Source organism: Miscanthus floridulus, chromosome 18 (assembly GCF_019320115.1).
Source record: "Miscanthus floridulus cultivar M001 chromosome 18, ASM1932011v1, whole genome shotgun sequence".
NCBI lineage: Eukaryota > Viridiplantae > Streptophyta > Magnoliopsida > Poales > Poaceae > Miscanthus > Miscanthus floridulus.
The window spans coordinates 32,827,075-32,853,735 of record NC_089597.1 but is presented as its reverse complement, the minus strand read 5'-3'; the positions used below and the strand labels follow the sequence as shown (position 1 = coordinate 32,853,735).

At 50.4% G+C, this 26,661-nt stretch overlaps 1 protein-coding gene across 1 annotated transcript; it reads right to left on the bottom strand.

Annotated features, from left to right (window-relative positions):
- Positions 1 to 22,740: 22,740 nt before the first annotated feature.
- LOC136522853 (growth-regulating factor 2-like) lies at positions 22,741 to 24,275 on the bottom strand. Its single transcript, XM_066516648.1, has 3 exons — positions 23,996 to 24,275; positions 23,095 to 23,874; positions 22,741 to 23,002 (listed from the first exon to the last, which is right to left on the bottom strand). Exons 1-3 carry the CDS (start codon positions 24,192 to 24,194, stop codon positions 22,995 to 22,997), a joined length of 987 nt encoding a protein of 328 aa, XP_066372745.1. The 5' UTR covers positions 24,195 to 24,275; the 3' UTR covers positions 22,741 to 22,994.
- Positions 24,276 to 26,661: the final 2,386 nt, after the last annotated feature.

Below are 26,661 nucleotides of genomic sequence, written 5' to 3'. Positions count from 1 at the left end.
TTCGGAAGACGTCGACTAAGAGATGGGAATACTCTGTCCTTGGATTCTTCTTTACTTCCTTGTGCAGTTCTATCGTCTTGATTAAGATCCACTTTACCTTACATACCTATTGACCTTACTCCAAGTAACCTGCCTAACTAATTCCAAAATTTTAACAGGTACCTTGAACAACTCTCAGGTAATCCTAATCACTAGGCCATAATTCTCTTTTCTCATATGTTCACCTTTCAACAAAGCTTCCTTATGTTCTTGGTCCAAAGGAGAATCTACCACCAATCTCTAAGACATTAATGATCCTGGTGATGTTGCTCGAACTAGGAATACAACTCTTAATCCTTAGTGTCATCCAAACCTTCTTAGCACAATTCTTTATTGCTAGGGGCATTGGTCATGACTTCGCTTCTCGAAGTGATAGCACTTTTCCAAGTCACAATTAATCTCATTCCACGAGGTTTTCACAAGCTTAAGACTAACTTGGTGAAGATGTCCTATATACTCTTGTGATCCTCCTAGATATTACTTTTACCTTCAAGAAGATGGTACTTCCATGCATCGTAATGGATAACTCTAGATAACCTGTTAGTTCAACTAACGCATATAAGAACACATCCTACACCTTCACAAGATGCATTATTGTAGATACAAAGCTCTCGTCCTGATCTAACAAGCTAATACTTAGGTTTTACTTTGACCTCTTGGACTCCTTCAAACACTTGACTGAAGTCTCTTGGTCCAAACTAACTTAAAAGCTTCTCCGATAACTTTATCAACATCTTGCTGGTCTTGGATAGACCTTTCTTGGACTTCTAACCAAAACTCATTGAAACTCTGAGTTCTCTCTTACATCCTTGAGTACCACCACGCTTCCGCTGCGCACTCTGATTTCCGTTGTGCAAACGCGAACGTATGATACTTCATCTTACCAATTCTTCAACTTGGCTACCCCCCTTAAGATGAGACAACTAGGGGACACCTAAGTATAGCTTGCATCGTCTTGTGATTGAAGTCTACTGTTGTTCAGGATTTCCTCAGAGTTTTTGATCGTCCAAAATCAGAGATATGAACCGATAAAGACAGGCTGCTCTGAAGACAAGATAGGGAAAATAGAAGAAAACCATAACCCAACTATTTATTTTATTAATCCTTATACCTTAAACCTATGGACTAAATGAAATTGCGGGAACACCCAACAAGATCATTGCAATCATTACAAAGATGCAAAACAAGCATAAACAAAATGACAATTCAACAAGACAGTAAAGATGCACAACTTAATTATCGACTCAACTTGCGATACTATCGTTTTTATTACATAAGGGGCACAAATTCCTAATTCTTAAAAATGGCATGGTTACAGGGACATCTCTCGCATGGGAGTGACACGTCATCCACTACATCAATTTCACCATATGCTTCATTTGGGTTGGATATCACTGACACTTCCTGGTGACAGTCCGGTTGTGATCTGACTCTGGCTACTTCCATGGTGTACTTGTTGATCCTTCTATGGGCAAGATTTAACATAATGTCCTTCCTGCTGGCAATGATAACACTTCCTCTTAGCTAGATCTTTTGTGATGTCATACTCCACAGAATTGTTGCTTAGAGTATTGTTAGCTTACTGACTCTGTAAGTTCATCTTTGTTTGACTAGACTGCTTTTTCACTCGCTTGATCTTTCGGGGTTGAAACTCCATGTAGGTGATTGTCCACCCATCTACGCATACCTCATGTGGAAAGACTGGAGTAACCTTAGCTTGAGAAACTTCCAATTCTTTAGAGTCTGAGTTTAACTGACTAGGGATTGGAGTTGGATGTGATGATGTAATAGAACTCGAATGTTGATTTCTTCCTGATTCTGACTCTGGTGAGATCTCCTTTCTCTTCTTATCCACATTGTCCTTAGGTATAGGCTGAATACCTTCATACTCAATTCTTTCTTCTGACGGTGCGGTTAGAAGCACTGAACGCTGGGCATACTTGATCACTCCTTCACAAGCAGATAGCCATCCTATTCCAAGAATGACATCAATGTCTACTAACTCTAATACAATAAGGTTTGCTTCAAACTTTACTCCTTTGATGTTAAGACTAACTCCTAGGCATTTATGGTTCGCCTTCATTTCTCCTTCTGGCGTCTTAACTATCACTGGTCTCCTCATTGGAAGCATAGTTATCTTATGTTCCTTTACGTATGCACTAGAGATAAATGAATGTGAAGCTCTGGGGTCAAACAGCACTGTGGCGGAAACTGAGTTTACTGAAATGAAACCCTACACAACCTCCTTTGCTCCATGAGTAGTAGTCATATCCACATTATTCAATCTTCCTTGGATGTAGTTTCTCTTTGCTTTACTTCCTTGCTCCTGTTTCTTCTGGACCTTCTGTTCCTGCTTCTGCTATGGTTGATCCTGGCATTCATGTGCCATTCTTCCAATATCTTCATTGGACTTCATATTCTTCCAAGCTTCTGCTACTTGTCTCTTCACTGGTCCCTTTGGTATGTTGGTTTGACCTTGTGGCAAGCACTGTTGAAAACTCCTAGGTTGAGTCATACCTTCTGGTGGTTGTTGTTGCATAGCTACAAACTTCTCCTTGTTGAATGCAGTCAAGGGCAACGTAGCTTGGTTCTCCTGATCTCTGATGTTGGCAGTTATCTCATTATGTTCCATCTATATAGACAAAGATAGAGGATTAAGAATAGAGACAAAGTTTTCATAACAGACAGAGGTTGAAGTGAGCATAACTTTTAGCAAATAACAAGGTTGAAGAGAAAACAAGAACTAAGCAAGATAAAAGCATGCTAAAACGTCCAGTTCTATCTAGGCTTGCGTCCTACAGTCAGCATTGCTCTGATACCACTTTGTAGCACCCGATTTTAAAGACAAAACTAGATACACACTATATGTGAGCCCAGGAAGTCAAATCTCACATATAGCCACAAATAAGGGGTAATATCAAAAGACAATACTTATTACATAACGTATTAGTAAAAGAAAAGTACCCTCAGAGTATAGACAGCGGAAAGTTGACTCCGATCTTCTGGCGAAGACTCCAAATCCACAGGGACGACTGACTGGTTGACCACAAGTCTAACTCCTCCAAACCAGCAATCTGGTACCCATCCGGAATTTTTATCCAATGTATAGAAAAAATAAAGCAAGTGTAAGTACATGTCATACTTAACAATTATATCATGGGGTTCATGAGGCTCAAAAAGGGCTGACACTGGTTTACTGCGATTAGCTTTAATAGATCATCTTTTTAAGCAGTCGGGTGGCAAAGGATTTATCATTCCCTTAAACACATGATCAGGTAAACATGATTAATGTATAGCATAAACAATCAATTATTAGCATCATCATTATCCATTAGTGATCATCTCTATTCCATAAGGGTCTAAGGCCGCTCGTGTCCGTGAGCACGACTGTTATAACAGTTTTATACTCTGCAGAGTTTGTACACGTTCACTGTGAGTTGTGATTTACCCTTTCGCCTGAGGTAGCTATTCTCTTGACCCACTTCCAAGGAAGGTCGGCAGGGTTCACTATGAAGCCTTTCAAAGAATTCGTCTAACATGTTAGGGCCGCCAGGCGTATGTGGCCCATCTCTAGGAGTGGCAAGCGTGGGCATCGCACCACGGTACACACTTCCTAGCAGCAAAGGAAACATACCCCGCACCTAAAAGGTAACCACTAACAAGCTAGAAAAGATCCTCATACTGAGCTAAAGCCAGAGCCATATGGCCCTCACAGCTGTACTGTAAGTTCTGGATGATCGCTTACAGATAAGTCCTTAGGGAGAGGAATCTGAAGCATATAAACACTTCAGCCCCCTGGTTCCATGTTACTAAAAAGTCACGTTTTAATGTTTATTGCATATATCATTAGTCAAGTTACAAGATCATGGTTTAGTAAGCACTAGCAAAAACTACCCAATGCAATTACCCAAAGGTGTCAAGGTGCAAGATATCAAATATCTAGGATATCCTATTTGGCAACGAGGGAGACACATGCAATATGAATTAAGTGATTAAATGTGAATAGGTAACAAGGATGGTCCCATGCTATACTTGCCTTACACACCGATCCTTCGGTAAGCTTTATTCTTTGATGTCTTTCTTCTTCTTCTGGATCACCACGTGTATCTCACCGACTGGACGTAATCGTAGAACACCACACAAACATCCATACACATACATGCATAGCATACAGTCACATCTATATCAGAACAGTACACCAATTATAGAAAAATAAGTAAAAGAGATTGATATACGATTCTACGTATCACTACGATCACACAGTCGCGAGAAGCACGCTAATCGAAACTACGGTTCAAAAGTTACAACTACCGAGAGATTTGCTTAACACGTGGAAAAGAAACTATAGGCTTTGTTTATGTTAACTATATGAATTCATATACAAAAGATATTTTATAAACAATATGGATTGAATTAAGTTAATCTTAGATTTAAATTATAAAACAAAAGTAAAACAAATCATATTTTATGTATAAAACCTAGTTGCATAATCATTAATCAAGATATGATTTAAACCATGATTTTTTATGAAATAGTAATATAGTAAACATCATTACTAACACATAGATCTCGTCGTTACGTAACAAACGCAACTTGAACGGACTATTTTGGAGTTGAAATGGATAAGTTATGATTTAAACAAGTTTTACTATAGTTAGATAATAGATTAAATATACCCATGAATTTGAAATATTGGAAACATGCCTAACAGTTGTATAGACATGTAGAATACGTAAATATGATCCTAACGCAATTTGAACGGATCAAATCAGACTTAAAACGCAAAAGTTACGTAGAAAATAAGATCCAGTGGCATTCCTGTAAATATTTGAATTAAAACAATTAAAAATCTGAATTTAAATGTATTTTGGACTGGGCATACTATTTTTGGAAATTACAGGGTCCTAAACGAATAAAATCAGGGCGGATTTGTAATTATTTTGAACTAAATCGGACTGCGGGTTGATTCTACAAAAATAGGAGGGCTTAACTGCAAAACGCGGGGCTTTGACTGGGGGTTGACTCAGCTGCTGACCAGGCTGACGCGTGGCGGCATAGGGTTGGTGCGGTTCTCCACGTGGCGGTGGACCAGTGCTGACGCAGTGGTGTGGACCGGGTCCACGGTCCGCGGTGGACCGGTTACACCACGAACCGGTACGGTTCAATCGTGGCCGGCCGTGCAAGATCCAACGACGTAGGGTGCTCGGGAGTACTTCCAGCGGCAGCACAGCATCACCGATGAGGCTGCCATGGCCGGCGGCGAGCCGCGCGCTACGGCGAACGTCAGTTTTGGCGCTCCGGACCTCCCCGGGTCAAACTGAGCATACGGGCGCGTAGCATGAAGGCTTGTGGATTCAATGGAGCACAAATGGAAGACGGAGAGCACGTCGAGGCGGCATCCCACGGTGGCGCCATGAATGGTGGCGTCGGGTGCTCGTTGCTACGGCGGCCTAGCGCATGGAACAGCGACTGGGAGGCACAGGAAGCGTCGGGAGCTCACCGCGATGCGTATGGCGGGGAGCGCAGCGTTCGGGAGGGCTCGATGGGGCGGGTCGACGGCGGCGGCGACATCTGGAGAGAGAGGGAGGGCGTGGGTGAGATGAAATCGAAACAAATCATGGCTAAAATGTGAAATCAAAGGTACCTATGGCTGATTCGAGTCACGGCGAATCTCACTGGCACATCGGCGACGAGGATTCGGGCACTGGAGCAGCGGGCCACGGGCGACAGTAGATAGCTTCGGCGGCGGTCAGAGAAAAGAGAGAAGGAGGGCGTTGAGCTCGGTGCTTTATAGGTGGGCGGGCACGGCGTGGAAGGAAGGGGGAGTGGGGCGCGGTGATTTCGGGGCTTTCCATGCAGGTGCGGCGGGCCGGCAGCTTGCCATGGGAGCAGCGCCATCGGTGGGGCAACGGAAGGAAAGAAGCAGGGGAAAAAAGAAGGAAAGGAAGAAGGGGTCGAGGCCGACTGACGAGTGGGACCTGGGTCACAGCGAGGGAGAAACGGCTTGCGGGCAGCTGACGCGCGGGGCCAGTGTCGCAGCAGGTAGAAGAGAAACGGTTGCGGGTGCGCGCTGCGGGCGTGGGAGCTGAAGGCCGAGCGCATGTAGGTGAAGGCAAGCAGGCCGCAGCCTTGCGCGTGCGAGCGGTGCGGAGGAAGGGCTGGCGCGCTGAGTGGGCCGCCAAGCAGTGGGCCGGTGACTTGCGCGCGAGGGAGGAAGCGAGAAATAAAACAGCGGGCCGGAGCCAGCAGCGCAGTGAGAGAGAGAAGGGAGGCACGTGCGGGCGGCTGACGGGCGACGCAGTGGGCGCGGGGAAGCTGGGCTAGGCGAGCAGCGGGCCGAGGCCGGGAAGAGTAGGCCGAGCGCGTGAGGGAGGGAAGAGAGGGGGAAGGGACTGGGCCGGCCAAAACCTGTGCTGGGCTGGTTCCGAGGTTGGGCCAAAAATAGAAAGAAGGGATATTTTTCCAATTTAAAATATTTTTCCTATTTAGTTTGCAAAGCCAATTTAAATGTAAACTAAATGCAAATTCAAATAGAGTTTGAACATATTTTTCAATTCCAATAAAAGTGAGCAATTTTGGTAAGTTTCCAAAAATAACTTTTTAAGTTCTTACATTTTCCAATTCCAAGCTAAATTCAAATCCAATTCGAGTATGGTTTCAAATATACTTTCCCATTCAATAAAAATGGACAATTCTATTAAGCTTTCCAAGATAAACTTTACAACTTTAAAAATACTTTTATTTTTCAATTTTTTCTTTTCTTTCTTTTCTTTTATTTTCAAAGCCATTTTCAAACCCTTTTCAAAAACAGTCCAAATTACTTTGGAGTTTGGATCAACACTATTCATCACAATGAATAAGATGCAGCAGCATGTATGCTCACACATGTTACTACCTTATGTTGAATTTTAAATTAATGAAAATTTTTATTTCCTATATTTCATGTGCACAAGATTCATAAATAAATCATTTTAACTCTATTTCAAAAGAGGTAAATTTTAGGGTGTTACAATTGTGTTCTATCTGTTTGTGTATTTAGTTCATATATGTGCTTATTGGTACTAGGAGCTATTAAATCATTTGAGAGTGCTCAATATTATTAAGTTAATTATTGTAGGAATTTTTATGGTAGATTGGTTATAGCAAAAACCCAAAAAATTTTATAGTAGCTTCATTGTATTATTGTGTACTCACTGTAATTTTTGTAGCCCTAGAATAGACTATTTAGTATGGTAGCTAAATACCCAATAAGGCTAAATGAATAATGGCATGATATTGGTTTATAAAAATTAAGCACTTGTAGGGTGAGCTTGGAATCTATTTGGTAGAGATAATGATTAGCTTAGTATCTTAGTCATCAGAGCTAGCTTAGTAGCTTAGCATATGTGTTCTTATTTTAAGAGTTGTTGTTGCCAAAATACTAAGTGTTGCATCATCGTTGCATGTATGTAGAGAACGAGTTGGTGGAGTTCATGACTGCCGGAGAGCAGGAGTACGAGGAGGTGATCGAGGAGTACGAGGAGGAGGTCCTTTTGTAGGAGGAGGTCCCAGAGCCGTCACTGGCTGACTTAGCTGACAGCCCACCTGCCCAAGAAAAGCCCCGGTGCATAACCCTTATTTTGAATGATCACTGGATATATATATGTGATGTGCATTTACGTTACAGGATTTATATTAAAACTACATGCATAGATAACCTACCTATGAGTTCTACTAGTATAGGTCAAGTAGCTGCTATGCTTGGACTATCGGTAGCATGAGTAACCTATTGTTACTCACAATAGGTGATTATTATTATTACTCTCATGATAAAATGGTGAAAGGAAATGGAGACCGGGCAGGGATATGTTACAGGTATTGATCAGTGTAATAGGTTATGTCCCGCGGCCAATGGGGCATAGCTTGGTTACACTATTTTTTCTATCCATGTCGGTTAAGGACCGTCCGTTGCTGTGGATTCTAGTCAGGTCAGACTTATTATCCTGAGCACATACTTGCTTATGGGAGCGGGAACGCTCGTTGCTCTCTTGTCGTGGGTTCTGGCTCTTTCTAGACTGACTGATTGGAGGTGGAGATGGTGGAGGTCTAAGAACCACACTAAGTCCAGGACTCAAGAGTGGGGGCTTAGAGTCCAAGTTTGGATGGGGACCTGGACCCCTTGACAGGAGAGTGGTGGGTTGGTCTTGCTTGTGCCTGGGGTACAAGCGGGGTGTGTTTTTCGAGGTACCCAGCTAGGATACATTGGTTCATGAATCGCCATGTGATATGGTATGACTTGTCTACGATCTAGCACCATAGTAATAACTGGAAGATGAAAGATGGTGAAATAGATCTGATTGCTCAACTCTTGCTTGAAAGTAGAACAAGTGCTTACATAGAATGGTTAGCTAATGAACTAATCATGACTGCTAATAAAATACATACATAAGGATTCACTACTAGTAATGCTTTTTGCAAAAAGGAAACCGAGCAAATCATAAAGCTTATCATATCCTTTGGAGTCCAAAAATTATTCCCACTAGTCGGGTAAATCTTTGGGTAAATCTTGTGAGTATATTGTATACTCAGGGTTTATTTACCCCTGTTGCAGGTGCATCTTGAGGAGTGGCTGTTGTGTGATGGATTCTTCTAGTGGGCACAGACGCATCCTTGCATTTTATCATTAGATGTCTATTTCAATTCTGTTGTTTAAATTCCGCACTCTAAACTTGGTTTTGTAATAATGTATTTCCGAGAACTCTTGTTATATGAAATGGACTAAGTATTGTAAACTCGTTCACATTATTGGATCCTAGGTAAAAAACATGGATTGTTCGAGTTCTCCCTTGGGGTGTGCTCGACGGAACCATCCGATATAGCTAATTTTTGGGGTGCTTAGTGTCTAGTGGAAGACGAGCGCCTCCGAAAGCGTGTTATTTTGGGCGGTTCTACCACAGATAAGGATGGAAATGGGACAAGCAAGAGTGCCAGGCACAGTGTGCCAAGGCAACAATGCTGTGTGGGTGGCAGGGCAGCGGTGATGAGATGGTAGCGCTATGAGGCAGCAGAGACAAGCGGTGACTCGGCGGGTAGGTGGAACGAGTGGTGAGACGGGTGCCACGACGATCAGACAATGACTACCATGGCATCGGCTTGGCCCCGCACACGGCCTGGCAGGTAGCATGAACACAGCAGCCAATCGGCAGCACTGCAGCTCAGTCCGGCCCTACGGAAGAAGACTGTGGCCGGCACAGCCCAGTGTGCGGCCGGCAGCCGACGAGGCCGGCCAACGATGCAACGGCCATGGCCAGGAACAACTAGGAAGCGGCGGCATGCTCGCGTGGTGACTATGGGGCTCAGGCCGAGTGACTGGGAATGACGTCATGCATGCTTTTCAAAGCAGACCGAAATCTACTTACTAATTCGATGAAAGCTCAACCTAGTCCACGAACCCAAAATCAGCACTAATGGTTAGCTAATGAAGCAATTCCTACCACCAGAGGATGACCAGAGAGGAAGATGGAGAGACACCAAGATAGGTCCATCGTGCTGAATGCTAGTTCACGAATAGACCGCCAACAGCATAGTTACAACACGTTTCGACGGAATTTGGGCAATTTTTAAGAGGGCCACGTGACACCCAACACAACTACAACCTACACCATGCTCAAGTGCTTGTTTAGAGGCAACCAATAGTACAAGAACATGAAGTTAGAGTTTAATTATTTTGTTAGAATTTGAATGTCAAAACGGCATTGTCTACTATCATTTCTAGACTTAGAAAAGGGCAAGGTTCGGTTAGAACTAACAACCATTAGCGCTTTCGTTACAATTTTTAACATGTCTAAACCTTATTATTTTCAACCAATAAGCATTTCACATAATAGTCCATACTTCATACTAACCCATAGGAGCAAAACATTTAAGCACTATTTAACTATTTTGCTCAATATTATTCTCTAAAAATGACACTTTCACCACAATTTCAACTCCGTGCCGATTTAACGAAAAGTCCTAGTTTAAATTTTGGATTTGATTTTTGAGCTCCCCAAAAGCACTAGTTGACCATGTTCACTTTCCAAAATTAAAGTTGCATTCCCATCTACACTATTTGCTCATCATTTTTACATAAGCACTATACATACGTTATATTTTGTTTTTGTTTACAGAAATTGTTTTTCGTTTCCTATGTGTTTTAACTTGTTAAAATTTGAAAACTCATTCGGCTAGATTCTCCAAGGCCTTAACCTAGGTGCTAAGCAAGCTCGTAACACCAGATGTGTTACACTCCCTATCATCGAACGCGTAGATCCACCTCGTCCTTGTTTTGCGGTTGTAGAACATATCGAGCATCTCCCGCACGAGCATGCCGGTGTTTGCATCCCGCGCGAGGTGCCTCATGTCAGCGCAGGCGTGGCCGTCCCATAGCTAGGCGCTTATGGTGGCCCAGTACTAGGTTCGGCGACGTGGTCATGGAGCCAACTGCCATAGTCAGAGAGCTGGTACTCAGGGCAGCGGCGGAGGCAGCTGCACCGACGGTGTAGTAGCCAAGCAGTGTAGCTCTCGCGCCACGGCATGGAGGAGGCGGAGCACAGGGGCTATGGGCGGCGATGTGTGGGCTCTAGGTCTGTGAATGGGGAGAAGAGAGGTGACAGTGGGTAAGAGAAACGCAACTGGGTGGGAAGTGAGACGAGAAACGCAACTGGGTGAGAGGTGAGATGAAACATGTGTAGGTGAAGGAGAGATCCAGACTTAGAAAAAAATGAAGTCCATTTTTGTTTCTCTGGGGCTGGGCTCCAACCTACTTTAAGACGTGTGCGGGCCGGGCTCTCGAAGCATCCAGGCAAACAAACACGGGCAGCTACAGCGCGTGGGCCTATCCTAAAAGGCCGTCCAAGCAATCAAACACGTCCAAAGAGAGCAAGTGTGGGAGAAGAATGAGCATGTCGATGGGTCCACAAGCATACCATGTAATCTATCCAAGCCAAGCTTGAATAAGAGTTAGCTCTTCTCCCTCTCTCTCCCTTCTCTTTCTTTCATGTAGGCAACATGTTGAGCTGGGACTGTATGAGCTAGCTGAGGTGTCATTATTATAGTCATCCTTAGAGTCACTGTATATTTTATTATTGAAGAGAATACGTTACAACAACATTGCCATTTTTAATGATGTGGCTAGCCAGCTCTATATATGTCCATGCAGCCCGCAGCCCGATAGCACAGCTTGAAGCATGGTTTTTTGGCCCAGCCCAAGCACAGCACATCATGGTATTGTGTGGGCCTAGGCCGGCATGACCTAATGCACAGGGCCATGCCTGGGCCACACCCCAGGTGCACGGGCTGGCACGGCATGGGACGCATTTTAGTGGTAGACCCAGTGGCGGCCCGGTGACCACCCTACCCTGCTAAGAGCCCAAGCCTCTATCTTGTGTACACTAACACTAACTTGGTTTCCCATCCCCCCACACCGACCCCCCGCATCGCCCTCCTCTCTCTTCCCGTCTCCTGACCCCATGCTCACCTCCCTCCCAAGTGCCGACCCGACAGCCTTACCCTCTTGTCTCGACCCTCTCTCTTTCTCGAATCGCTCACCTCCGTGGCCCCCAGCACCAGCAGGCCAGCACTATCGGGTGCCTCCCCATGCCCCAGCACCACCGTGCGGCAACCTCCTCGTCACCCCTCCACGTGACCACGACGACACGGCCCCCCTGCATCACAGCAGGCCTCGAGCAGCAACTGTGGCTGGCCTCGAGCGGCGGTGGCATTGAGTGTGGCTGCCGGCCGACCGGCCACCTCCTCTTCCTCCATGCCCGCGCACAGCCACACCATAGGTGCCGGCAACCTCTGCCTCCTCCCGACTCCCAGCCTCCCTTCCCCCTTTCTCTTAGCAAGCCTCAGGCCAACGCCTGCAATAATGGTCGTGCACATCGGGCTGGTCGGGCACGAAAAGTGGCCCGGTGGGCCGTACCTAGGTCGTCGGCCAGGCACAAAGGCTCAGGGCGACACGGCGGGCCCTGCCATGCCGTGCCTTGTCGGGCCGTGCCTGGCACCGGTCCGTGTTGTGCCGAGTCGGGCTAGCCCGATGGACATCTATAGCCAGCTCCTTTGACTAGCATGGAATGTTGGAAATAACTAAGTTGCCCTCTTCACTTCCTTTCTTCCTCACTTCCTTGCTCTCGCCTCCACAAGAGCGACCTTCAGCCATGGGAAAGGGGCATCCTAGCCTATTAGCCTCTGCTGCCACCGTCAAGTCACCATTGCCACCTATGTCGAGCCTTGCTACTCGAACACGATACTCACCACTGCACAATCCCACATCGCCCTTGCACCGACGAATGTTCCAGCCCTCCTCACCATAGGTGATCTCCTCCGACTCTGAGTTCCACCAATTATTCCTTCATCCACTCTCCATTCCTTTCTTTTTTTTCTTTATTTCTTTTGTCATCTTCCTTAGATGTTTTCTTTTGGTTTCACCGCAAAAATTTATGCTTCCAACTATTAGATTAGCCACTTCGACTGTGGATTGCATGTTGCATTACTTAGGGCAAGTATGTCGTTGTTGTGTTGTAGACGGTCTCATATAGGCCCCGTTCGGCTTACCCAGAAACCGGCTTGTTCGGCTTGTTTTTTCAACCAGAACAATGTTTTTCTCTCATAACAATTCAGCCAGAACAATGTTTTTCATCCAGTTTCAGCCAAGTTTCAGCAAGTCAAACGGGGCCATAATGTCATGTAATCATGAGATGATTGAATAGCCAACTCATGCAATGAGTTGTTTTATAGTAATTCAATTATCCTAAGATTGTGGAATGAGAAAAGGAAAGTTTGTAAGTTGTATGGCAACATTAGTTGTCTTATGATCTTGAAAATTTTGCTCATAAAGTGGTTGCTTCACCAAACATACACCTCTTTTTTAACCTCTCTCCACAACCCCCCCCCCATCATTAAAAATTGTATATAGCATTGCATGAGATGACATAGCTAATAAGTCCCTAAAATGTAGCAATCTTTTAGAGGTAATCCCAGTTTCTGGTGATGTTGTTGATCGGTGCCATGGTTTGAGGGTGCATTTGGTGTAGGTGGATTTAGTCATCATCGTGTCGGCGACCGGCGTTGCCGTCAGCTCATGCCTAGCAACCATCGCGTTCTTGAGGGGTGGCCGCCGTGCCACGGCACGCCGTGTCTGAAAAGGAAGGTTGTCAAACCATGCCACCCTCTTGCAAGTGTCGTGCCTCATACCTGCAACATGCTGCTTGTGTTGGCCAGACCAACTGAGCTGGTCTAGCCCACCTTCCGAGAGATAGAAACAAAAAATTGCAATGCTCATGCAGGTTACGCCGGTCCCGTCGCAAACGTCGGACCTGAACCCCACATGGACATATCCGGTAGGAGCTTCCAGTCACTCATGCCACCAAGGTAACATCACCAACCCTCGCTCTTGTTTCTATTATATCATACATTCATCCCATATATCCAAGCATTGCATATGCAATTGCTGCATCTCAACGCTTCACGTCATGTCATGAAGCGATAGTCGCCTCATTTGATATGAGCGGCAACTGACTGAGGTTCAAAGGTTGGCCCACGAAGGGCTCCAGACCGCCTCATGTCAAACAGAGCCAGGGGAGAAAAAAACAAGATGAGCCCCAGCAGCCTTGCCTGACCCCGCTCAGAAGCGGACGGGGACGTCTCGACCTTTCTCGTTCGATTCTAACCCTGAGCCAAACCCATAGAATCTCCATCAAGGAGAGTCCAATGGGCCACCCGAGCCTATCGAATGGCTCGGGCATCTATCGGGAGGCGGATTAAGAAGTAGTGGAATGCCACATGAGGGCTCTGTCGACCCCGTCAGCGGATGATGGACCCGGATTCCACTCGAACATGCCTGTTAGGGAGCTCATTGAGCACAACACTCGAGCCGTCGAGGCAAGTGTCGTTAGCTTAGCCCCTCCACTGACGTAAACTGAGGATGGGGTGACGCGAAAACACGACCGACCCTTATCAGACCCCAAGGGGCTCAGGGGCTCGAGCTGCCCGATCCTAGATCGAGAGACCAAGGTTCGAAGGCTGGCCCACGAAGGGCCTGAGGCCGCCTCACATCAAACAAGAGCCAGGGGAGAAAATGCAGATGAGCGTCAGTGGCCTTCGCCCAACCTGCATAGAGGCGGATAGGGTCATCTCAACCTTCTCATTTGATTCAGCCTCTAGCCAAGCCCATTGAGGGGGAATCTATTGGAAGGCGGGTTAAGAAGCAACAGAATGCCACCCGAGGGCTTTGCCGACCCTGTCACGAGCGATAGGACTGGATTCCATTCAAACATCCTCGTTAGCGAGCTCATCAAGCGTGTCACTCAAGCCATCGAGGCAAGTGACGTCGCCTCAACTCCTCTGGTTGCAAAAACCATGGATGGGGCGACAGTCACAAGAACAAGCCAACTCTTGATCGAAGCCCTGCCATGCGCGGGGCTCGAGGAAGGTTGGACTTGCAAGGAGTGACAAATGCACAGTCGCAGAATGATAGCTAAAATCCTAAGGAAGGGGTACGTGCGAATACAAGAGCAGTTTCGCTATCCTCTCTTTGGTCTCCAGTGACATTTGACCCCAGCAACCGCAAGGGGTCAGATCTCACTCAGGGGCTGGTAAAGGTATAAACCCCCCTTTTTTGAAACAATCATTGCGTCGGACCTCTTCCTCACGCTAAGGCTAGTGGCAAGGTTTGTGGGAACAAATAATCGAGCGTGCCTGGTCAGACTGCAAAAAACCCACGCCCCGATGGCTATGGTAACTTTGCTCACCAGCATAATCGAAGTTTTCCTCTTGTACACCTCGGGCCCTATGGTCTTAACAAATGGAAGGGTCCAGATTGCATAAACCTTTTTTCTCGAATGCAAAAAGGGAAGAAAGCAAGTTCAATCAAACGAAATGAAACTGTGAATTTGTTTAACAAAACAAAGTTGTGAATCTGTTTTCAAAATACAAAAGTGCCAACACTTGTCCACAGATTATAGATAAATGTCCATCAGACTCATTCGACTAACTACCCCCTCCGAGGGAGAACCATATCTTCAATTTTGCTCATCGGGGTTTCTACAAGAGGAGTCATCGCTGCTTCTATTTCATCCAGCTCGAAGGGTTCATAGCCAGGCGCAAAACCGTTGTCATCATAATGCGAGCGGGCGATGGCAAAGGCTTGGGTGATCCCTGAGCGAAGAGCTTCCTTCTCCAACTGGCACACCCGTGTCATGATATCTATGGCACGGGCCATGAGTGAGCTGGTCCCTTCCGCCCACACCACCTATAGGTCATCATAGATTACGCCAAGGGCAACCATCAGGACATCGAGCTCATCGCTCTCCACCTAAAGAAGACTCCTCGCCTTGGCAAGATCTATGGCTAGTCCGGTAGCGGCACCCTTGGCCTCTAGCTTCTAGGCTTTCGCGGTCTCTAGCTCAGCCAGGAGGGAGCTAATCCTCTGTTCCGCCTCATCGCGCTCTCGGACGGCCTGGTCGTGCTCCCCACGGGCCGAGCCGCGCTCCGAGCGGAGCCTTTCCATAGTATGGCATAGCTCGACTCGCTCCATGCGTAGCCGAGCGACCACCTCGGTGTCAAGTTTCACCCTCTACTCTAGGGCCATGGACCTCACCACGGCTCCTAGCCTAAGATACCGCTCCTTCTCAGACTCGGCCAGGAGGTCGATGATCCGCTGGCGGGTCTCGGCATCCCACTAGAGAAGCTCATCTGCTCCTTCCACGCTCTGGTAGCCTCCTCTTGATCTCGCCGCGCCCTCTCCGATAGTTCATCAAAAGACTTCTCGGCATCCTCCGCATCCCGGCGGGCCTCGGCCTCCCGCCATCGAAGATTGTCCGCCTTCATAGCAAGGGGGGTCAACTCGATCACCCTCTATCAGAGCTGGGCGGTCACATCCCTATGTAGTCGTGCCTCATCGATGAGGTGGTCCCAATCCTCCTTGTGTTCATGAAGGAACCGGGATTTCTCCCGGCTACGAGCAATAAGAGACTGAAAAAAGGCGGTGGTCATAAAACAAAAATAGATGAAGAAAGAAGAGATCGAGAGGCAAGACCAACTGAATACCCGTCCGGTGGGAATGATGATGTCTCGTAGGGCACCCCTAGCCTGGTTTAGAAATTCCAGTGCGGTCGTGATCCCCCCATTGAGACTCTCCCACTCCTTGCCCTCGGTGGCATCGTCGAGGGTGAAGAGTTCCGACGATGGGTCCCACGGACTCACCCACTGGAGTGGGGGCTCGTCCCGCGTGGGTAGGTGGCGGCCCTCTGATGTAAGGACTAGGGACAACTCCCTGCTAATCACCTCGGCAACCGCCATGGTGTCCGAGGGTCCCTTGGCCAAGACCCCTCCGTCCTGCCCACAACGGGCATTGTCTCTGGGGCCACAGGTAGCACGGGACATGCCGCTGCCTCGGGCGCCGCCACCATAGCTTTTGGATGCGACCCATCCATCGTAGCCACCATCACCTCTGCCTCCATCGGTGGGACCTTGTGTGGCTATGCCACGCCCGCTGTGGTCGACACAATGGGTGCGGCTGATAGCTCCGCCCGCTCCGATGTCGGCAGCAGAATCACTTTCGTCGCCGGTTGTGCGGCAGCCTCCAAGGGCGCCCCCTCAGCCTCGTCGACCACTTGACTCACTTAGGGCATGGGCACCACCGTGAGCGGCGCCAGACCGGCCGACGAGGCTGTGACGCCGGCTCCGCTCTCGCCCAAAACAGGAGCGACGTCAGGCGGTGGCCCCCGCCTTGCCCGAAGGGCAATAGTTTTCTTGGGCGCCAGCGCTAAAGAAGTGCCCCATCTAACCTGTCTCCCGATGCTGTAGAAGAAACAAAAGGCGTGAGTCACTATGAAAAACAGAGGAAAATAGAGATAACAGAGGAGTCAGCAGCTTACGTTGACGTTGTTGGGTGGTGGAGACATTTGGGGGACGAACCCCCGGTTCCCTACTCCACCTCGTCGAGGCGGGACCGTTTTGAGCCCGTCCCTGCTCTCGGGACGAGGGGCTCGCCTCCCTCGTATCTGGGGGCACATCAGCGTAGCCACTCCCCTCTGTCGACACCTCAGGTGCGGCGGCGGATCCGCCCGCCCCCGCCGGCTCTTGGGCACGGCGACGGGTCCGCCCACTCTGGCTAGCACCTTGGGAGCGCCCATCCCCACTGATTCCTGAGGCACGGCGGCGGGGCCGCTCCCCCCGCTGGCACCTCGGGCACAGAAGTAGATTCGCCCGCCCCTGATGGTTCTAACGACAGGCCAACGGTCCGACCCGCCTCCTCCGGCCTCACGGCCACACCTTCCCTTGCGTGGAATGGGAAGGGTCCCTACATTGACGAGTGGGTACCTATCAGCACGTCCTCGCTTCCCAGGTCACCCCACTCGGTGTCTGCGACTACCTCATCATCTTCCTCATTATCGTCGTCGTTGTCATCACTGTCTGACTCCTCTCCTCGCTCCCATGCCTATAGTTTCTCCTGCTTCTTTTTCCTCTCGACCTCGTTCATCTTCTTCTGCCACTCGGCCACGGTGCGATTCACCGCCGCCACGAACGGGTCCTTCGGCAGCGGAGCTGCGTGGTCCATAAAGACAAGCCTCTTCGGCAGGCCCCGCTATCTCAATATCAGCATCAAGGGGTCAGGAGTTCAATTAAAAAGGAGGCACGAGGAAAGAGAACTTACAAAGTTGATGTACCCCGGTTTCGGCCGCATTGGGGGCTTCCCCGGCACCGGATACACAAAATCGAGAGCGACGCTGGCATCGTCCTGTGAAGGCTCCATCACCTCCTTGATGCGCTGCACCACTTCAGAGGGGGAGAGTGCTCCATCGGCGAGCGTCGTCCCATCGAGTGATGCTCCGGGCGCCATCAGGTACAGGGGAAGCGTGTGACTCATCAGCGGTGCCACCCTCCGCGTATGATAGGCGCCGATGATCCCCGACCCCTTCACACCCCTCTTCTTCAGAATCCAGATGGTGGCAAGATGGTCCTAGATCTTCTTCTTATCTTTATTCGAGAACCCCCACTTCTTCCATGATTCTGAGACTTCTTTGATGAGGCGCCCGGTGAATGCTGGCATGGGGGTGGCTGCGTCGTCCTTGACGTAGAACCAATGCGAATGCCACCCCTTATTGGAGGTCGACAGATGCATCGACAGGTATTCGTTTACCCGGTTGTTGCAGAGCTGAATGCCGGCGCATCCCATCGGCACGCTCAACTCGTGCTTCTTCTCCTGCTTCTTCAGAAGGGTGACGGCGAAGAAGTGCCGCCATAGGTTGAAGTGGGGACTAATCCCCAAGAACCCCTCACACAGGGTGACGAACACCGCAATGTGTTGGATCCCATTCGGAGTGAGGTGATGCAGCTCCATATTGTAGTAATTTAGGAACCCCCGAAGGAACTTGTGGGTGGGGGTGGTGAATCCCCGCTCATGGAAGTGAGCGAAGGACACAACATAGCCCTCAGGCGGTGACGACGCTTCCACATTGTCGAGCAGCCACCACTTCTCGGCGGCGGTCCATGCGCAAAGAAGGCCACGGCGAACGAGGCCCTCAAGGCGCTGGAGGGTGACATCAAATCTACACCACGGCTCCATTAGACGATTGGGGTGGTTGGATGTGAGATTGGCGGCGAAGGCTGCGATGCGGGTGCGGGAGGCTCAGGCGATTGGCGGTGGAGGTTGTGGATGCAAAGGTAAGGAGGCAATATATGAATCCCTAGGGGTGAACCCTTTAGTTTTATAGGGGCGACGGATGTGAGGAAGGCAACCGTCCGCCTAGATCTCCACGCCTGCCATGATTCATCACCACGAGAGATATGCGCCCCTAATCCCTATCCTTTCCCACCAAAGTTGCGCCGGATGTTTCGCCTTCCCAGGCAGACTAGGACTCTTTTCCCGCAGAAGGGATACGGGTCAAAAAGTGTTTTCTTCGGCTCGCCTAGGCCCAGGAGTTTGAGGGCTGGCCCAATAGTTTCGATGGCCGCCCCAACAAAGGATGGGCCCATGGGTGGCCAAAACTCAGGCGCACGAGCCTCAAGGGAGTCTCGATCCGTGATCAAGTCTCAACCAGGCTAACCCTGGACGAATCCCCATGAACAAGATACCAGAGTTCCCCTTAAACTATCCGATTATCAAAATACCAAATCTCATAGCCATACCCACGAAGGGTCCGAATTACCCCCCGGGGCTACACCCGACGGGTGTGCTCGCGCGCACCCTCTGGCGAATCAAAATACTCCCTGAGCGATTCTATCCAAATCACCTAGGGGCTCGGGGGGTATACTCGATGGGTGCGCTCGCGTGCACCCTCTGACAAATCTAAATACCCCCCAGGCGATTCTATCCGAATCACCCGGGGGCTCGGGGGCTACACCCGTCGGGTGCGCTCGCGCGCACCCTCTGGCAAGTCAAATCACCCCCCGGGCGATTCTATCCGAATCACCCGGGGGCTCAAGGCTACTATCGAGGACCAAATACTGGGGTATCCAAAGAGGTGGAGCTAATAACCATCAAATGTTGATGCTTCCGAACAGACAAGAACACAACCACACTTTTTTCCCAAACGACTGAGGGTTGGCTCCGCCTCGCCCGACCCCCGAGGGTTAGATTCCGCCTCGCCCGGCCCATGAGGGTTGGCTCTGCCATGCTCGACGTCTGCAGGCAGGCTCCGCCTCGCCCGACGGCTGAGGGCTGGCTCCGCCTCGCCCGACCCTCGGGGTTGTACTTCGCCTTCCCGACGTCCGAGGGTTGGCTCCGCCTCGCCCGACGTCCAAGGGCTGGCTCCGCCTCGCCCGACGTCCTGGGGCTGGCTCCGTCTCGCCCGACGTCCGCACACTGCTCCTTCATAATGACAAGCACGGATAAGACAGGACGCTTAAGTCAACCGTAGTACCGAGGACCATACCCTGCACGCCTGCGTGAAAAGTACCGTCAGGATATGACGGGACGGGGCGCTTTAAGCCCTTCCAGGCATGACAGAGCCCGAACAGTGTTATAGGCGTCGACTTTTGTCTTACAGTGTTGTGGGCGCCGCCATCGGCCCTCGGACGCGGGTCCTGACATAACCATACGACAACCACTACGGTCCAGGAGAGAACTCACATCTTCTACAGTACGGACGTATGATCACTATCACGTCAGCTCCCGTAGGGTCGCGGCTCGGCACCCTAGTGCGTCGCGCCACCCGCCAAGGTAGGATGGGACGTGACCACTTGCTGAATGAAGCCAGAGCGCGGCCCTATCAAGATCAGCGAACGTGCTATCCCTGGCACCGTCTGCCATGTCAGCGGCGCTGGCTCAGAGAAAAAAAACCGGCACCTTCGAAGGACCTTCTTGGCCTCTGGTTTTCTATTTTCTCCCATCTGTAACACCTGCTCCCCCTTGATCTATAAAAGGGAAGGCAGGACACCCCACTAAGGGGACGGATCAATTCGACATACCACGCACCACATTACACACAGCTGAGCAGCAACCGAGCTCTCAGTACTCGTTCGACCTTTTCATCAGAGACTTGGGACATGTCCCTCTCTCGACCATTTATACCCCTACTACGAACCTTTCAGTGTTAATAACATGAGCAGCAGCACCAGCCTGGACGTAGAGACATTCTGTCCGAACCAGTATAAACCTCGTGTCTTTTAACACACCATCCGGATCTAACACGTAATAAATACAAATTTAATGGTCTGATAAAAGTAAGCCCAGATACCGGATCGGAACGGCTGGACCTGACATCCTAGGATGTCGGTCAGTTCCTGTATGGTGTCCTCCCTGGGTGAGCCATGCTAAATGGCAGTATCGTTACACCATCATTGCTACGCCTTCCATTTAGTAATGAAAATATAGAGTTCAATCTAAAACTAACATTTGAATATTCAGGGGCGACTGCCAAGGGCGTGTTTGGTTCTTCTCATCGCTTAGCCTTGCCCAGTTGGTACGAGCAACGAGAAACACGTCCAGCTGAGCCCTTTCGTCGCGTGAGCAAACAAAATCTCACCCGCACAGACTTTGATGCGCTCAGACAAGAAAATCAAACGCATAGCCTCGCTTAGAATCCTTGTTGGGCAAGGTGATAGAGGGAGTGTTTAGGGCCCCGTTTGTTTCAGCTTTTCTGAGTCTGGCTTATAAACTGAGCAGGCTTATCTGATAAGCCACGATCTGGAGAATCTGCTGTCTAAATAAGCTGGCCGTTTGACTATCCTGATTATTTCGGATAGATTATCTGTCCTGGATGTAAATTGACCTATGTACCCCTAAGACTGATAATACATTTTTTTGGTTCGCCACAATGATCTGAAGGCAATGTTGTCCGGATTATTTTTGAAGTTTCATATAGCAATATGGTTCCATTAAGATAAAAAAAATGACATGCGCTGCAGTGGGGATGAAGCGGCAACCGGCAGTGGGGATGGAGCGGCAACCAGCGGTGGGGATGGAGCCCTTGCTGGATCTCCCGTGCCAGAGTCGGATCCGCCGCTCCCGTGCCGGATCTGCCGCGCCGGAGTCAGATCCGTCGCTCCCGTGCTGGATCCGCTGCACCGGAGCCGGATCTGCTGCTCCCCAGCACGAGCGCCGCCACCGTTGGAGGAGGGGGCCGGGACCTGCACGACGCCACTGTCGGAGGAGGGGGACGGGCCCCGCGTGCCCGCCAGGAGACCCGCCTCGCTCTCGCCGGGGTGCCGCGTGCCCGCCTTGGTCCCACCGGGGGGCGCGTGCTCGCCGGAGGGCCGCGCGCCCACCAGGGGGGCGCCGAGGGGCCTAAGAGAGGGAGGGGAGGAAGGGGCGCCGGGAGGCGAGCAGGCGTTGGGGAATGGGAGGCTAGAGCAGGCGTTGGGGAATGGGAGGCAGCGGCGGATCTGGAGAGAGGAGGGAGGGCCGAGTGAGCAGGCGATGGGGGAATGGTAGGCGGCGTCGGGGAGGGAGCGAACGGGAGCACGGAGGGAGGGGCAGGGAGAGGAAAATCCATCACGATTTAGGAAAAGCGGGGTAAGGCTCGCGATTTCGGATACGTTGCTGGCGAGCGACGGGAGATCGCAGAAGCGCGTTCGCGACTGGACACTGATCGCAGGCCGTTTGTGCGGGATTACTTGCTTATTCCGCTCAGAAGCTGAGCATACGCTGCCCCAAACACAGCCTAGATTTCTCGGCTGGTTGCCTCGCTTGGCCTGGCTCAGCAAAGCCAACCTTGCCAATGTAGGCGAGCTTGATTGGCTCTCTCCAACGAGCAAGGAGAATCCTTGATAGCGTAAGAAACAAGATAGGAGGTAAAGAAACCAAATGGCCTGAACTTTGCCCAGCCAGGCGAAGCGAGCATGGATGGGCGAGGAATCCAAACACGCTTAGAGTAACCCGCAAACATTTGAAAATCCAGCGGGCGACTGCTAACCTGTGTGTCCATGTCCATGTGTGAGCTGAAAAGCTCAACGTGGCTTGTGAGGTTAGGCACTAATTAAGAGGTCGCCGGGTGTCTAGTCCTGTGACTGTGAGGAAGAATCCACGGATGTGACAAACGATCAACGGCAGAGCGGCAGAGGGTAAGGGCCCATTCGGCAGCAGCCGGACCAGGTTTGGTTCATGACTAGTAATACACCAGTTTTTAATACGGATGTCCACCCGGAACGACCGCCGGAACGGCCCGTTCCCAAAGAAACGAACGGAGCCTAAAGGAATCAAAGGCGTGGGTCGCCGGAAAAGTGCTGACAAGGTTTGCATCACAGACCGGAGGAAAGCACACAAAAAGCCACAGAGGTAGCGTAGCAATAGGAGCAACCTGAACGAAAATGTCACACAAAACGAGCTAACATTTGGTACGTAGTAACGTACTGCTGCAAAGGAACAAAGGAAGATGTAAATCATAGACTCGGTTCAGGCTTTGTGCCCTCGCCCCCCAACGGCGACATCAATCATCTCTTGCACCCATCACTGCTCGCTGTTGCCGGCTTGCAGCTAGGAAATGCACCGATCACTCCCCTGCGTGAAAGAAATCAAACGGCAAGACCAATCAGCAAACTGATTGTACGCAAGGAACCAGTAAAAGTGGAGTCTTTCGCTCGCCGGCTCACCGTTGTGGTATCGCGCGGCGGCGGAGGCAGCGAGGTCGGAGGGCGACGCCGCGGGGATAGAGATGGAAAGCTGCGTCGCGTCCTCCGCCCCCGCCCACGACGGCCTCGTGTCGCCGCTCTCCCGCGGCCACTCGTCGAAGAAACGCCGCAGGGGCTTCTCCGCGGCCGCGGCGTCGGAGCCGGTGGCGGCCAGCGGCTTGTCGAGGCTCAGGTCGGCCCCGAGCGCGTGGAAGTGCCGCCGCCTGAGCTCCGCTTCCCGAAGCTCCTTGGATTGCCCGTAGTCGTAGCCGTAGCCGCCGCCACCGCCCGGGAAGAGCGACGGCGTCGGCGGCGTGTAGTGAGCGTGGGAGTGGGCATACCTGTGGTAGGACGGCGGCGGCGACGCGGAGTGCAGGCTCGCGTCGAGGTGGAGCTGGAGAGCGCCGGCGGTGACCTGAGCCGGGCCGCGGGCTGCTGCTGCGGAGGCGCCGTGGCGGAGATGCTGCTGCGGGTGGCCGAGGTTCGGCGGCGGCGCGTCGGCCGCGCGAGGCGGCGAGATGGAGAGCGCGGACGGCCGGTACGCCGCGGCGGCGGGGGAGGTGGCGGAGGAGGTCACTTCCACAGGCTTTCTTGAACGGCTCTTCCCGCGGTGGATGTGCTTCTCGCAGTACTTGGACTCGCCGTGGGCCTCCCTGGAGCACCGCCACTTCTTGCCGTCCGTCCGCCGGCACCGCCCCGGCTCCGGGTCCTCCGCCTTGCGGCCGAACGGCGCCCCGGCGCCGTAGCAGCCCCAGTACGCCACTGCACGGGAACGTACAACAAACTCATCAGCGAGCGATGATACGAGTAGCAACGATCAGAGTAAAACATGAGGCGAGAACTCGGGGAGGAGGAGAGAAGCGCGCATGGAGCTAGGGCGTACGCGACGGCGATGGCTGGGGCGGGAAGGCGAGGGAGGGCGCGGTGTCGACGCCGGTGGCGAGGCGGAGCGGCAGGACGAGGTCGTGCGGCACGGGCGCGCCGGAGGCCATGTACTTGAAGATGAGCGCCTGGTGCTCAAGCTCCTGCCACTGCGACGCCGTGAACAGGCGCCTCCCGCCGCCGTGCCCGCTCAGCATCATCTCCCCGAGCCCGCTTTGCCCGGCCGCACTCGCACAACAACGCAGGCTGCGGCAGCGCCAAGGACGAGACGGAGGACGACGGCGCCGAGAGCTCGCTTTTCTTGCAAGGGAAATGAAAAATGGAGGGGACTCCAATAAGTAGTTGTTAGTGTGATCTCCACCCATTGCCCGACGGTCAATTGGACCCCTTGACTGTGTTCGGATCGAGGACGCTTAACCGATCACCGGTCAATGAGTCCCTATCATACAACGCTATATATAAAGAGATAGGTGGGGCCACGGCACAAGAGACTAGGTTTACCGCCGCCACTGACCCACCGAAGTAACCCTAGAAGGCCCCTCCGATCGTGGGCAGCGCTGCAAGTGACGAGAAGCACCGTCGACCGCCTCAGCGCCACGTCGGACGTCCACACCACGCTGGACTCCACTGCGTCTTCTACCGCACCGAACGACGCCACCGACTGGACCTCGACATGGACTGCTCATCTTCCTCCAAAGCCGACGGTCAGCCACTCCTACATCTCCCTCTCTCATAGCCTCCCTCTTTGTATCATGTTATAGGTCGAATTAAACTAAACCAGTAATGAATTCACCCTCTAATCTACACCCAAATGAATCGTAAGGACTAACAATGGTATCAGAGCCATCGATCTAGTGTGTAGATAGTGTCAGGGAAAGTAGCAGTTTAGAAGGAGATGAGAGAGATCCGGTTCGGATTGAAAGAAAGAAAGGCAGAGGGTTCATCGAACCCTAAACCCTAATCGGGTGAAGAAAAGAAGAAGAAAGAAGGGGGTCTCGATTTCGAAAAGTACTCGAACCCTAACCCTAACCCGTCGGGGTAGAAGAATAGTAACCCAAACCCTAATCCTAACACTAACCCTAAATCAGACCAGCTCCGAGAAGAAAAGAAAGAAGATCCAAACAGAGAAAATCAAGGGGAAAGGGGAAGGGGTAGGGAGATGGCTTACCTCGCCGGCCTCCACTCACCGGAACACCCCGGGAAGGGCCTCCACGCCGGTGTACTGTGGCCATGCTAGGGCGCCGTGGCTAGACTGCTCGACGGCGGCGTGCTCACCCGCTAGGGAGCGCGCGCGCCGACGAGGGGGGCAGCAACGGCACCATCATCCCTCCCCGTGGGCTCGCTCAGGTGGCTCTCTGCGCTCACTCACTCGGTGTTGAGCCGCTCAGAGAGAGAATGTGGGAGAGGAGAGAGTTAGGGTTCGGGAAGTGGAGCCGCGTGGAGCCAAGGGCATCGTCGCCCAGACCGCTCGACGGCAGCGCGGTCAGCCTCGGGCGAGCGAGCTCACCGGCGGTGGCGCCACTCTGCTGTGTCTCTCGTCTCTCTGTCGCAGCGCTGAGGAAAGAAGAGAGAGGAAGCGAAGAAGGAAATGACCCTAGGGTTTCCACGCGAGCGGCTGTGGCGGGGTTTTATGCGAGCGATAACGACGGGCAACCGTCCGATCTGATCGAAAGGCTCTAAGCACTCAGGCCAGCTTTCGGTCTAGGCAGGCGCGAGCGCCGAGCCACTTTCCCAGCCCACGCCCAGGTTGTGGCCTGAGTGCGGGAGAGAGAGAGAGAGAGCGCGCGGCCGTGGGCCGCGGGCTGATTTTTGCCACTGGGCCGAGCAACAGTGAAGAAATGAGTCTGTTTTTTCTTTTTCCTTTTCTAGTAAATTAATTATTTCCAGGAAAATTGTTAATGGCTCAAAGGAAAATAGCAAAGAGAATTTTTCCTATGGGTAAAATTCACCAGTTATGTTTAAGTTTCTGCTGCAAAGTTTAATGTTTATTATCTTCTAATTAAATTCAAACCAACGGGAGAATTTAATTCGAAGAGGAGTTATATTTAGTAAAATTATGATTATGTTTATCCTCTAATTAAATTGGAACCAATGAAAAAATTTAAATTAGAGGAGTAGTCCATTTTTTGTTTAAGTAAAATTATGGTATTGTCATTTTCTGACCAACATTGATGATGACAATATTATAATGAATTTAAGTTTGAAGTTTAAATCTCTGATAAATTTTACACCAATGTCGTCAATTTTTTAGAGAGTAGATAAGGACCAAGAAATGCTCTTGAACTAAAAGAATGTATTTCATTATCAAGTTTCCACCGCAATGATGTTGATTATCTTCCAATTAAATTTGAACCAACAGGAGAATTTCATTTTGAAGAGTAATTATATGGATTTCAAGTTAATTTATGGGTTTTATGCATTAATTCTATTTTCTGTCCAACGGTGATGTAGAATTGATATAGAAGCATATTGTATATTTTATTTTTAACCAATTAGATCACTTGGCTGCATGCCAACGGGCTATAATGCTAGGGTATGTGAATGAAAAGGCTTGAGTCAAGCCAGTTCAGGACAATTTTTTGTTAGTTTACTAATTTTCTGATTAAATTGAAACCAACGGAAAGATTTAATTGGAAAATAAAGTATAAGTGAATGTTTTAGTTGTCA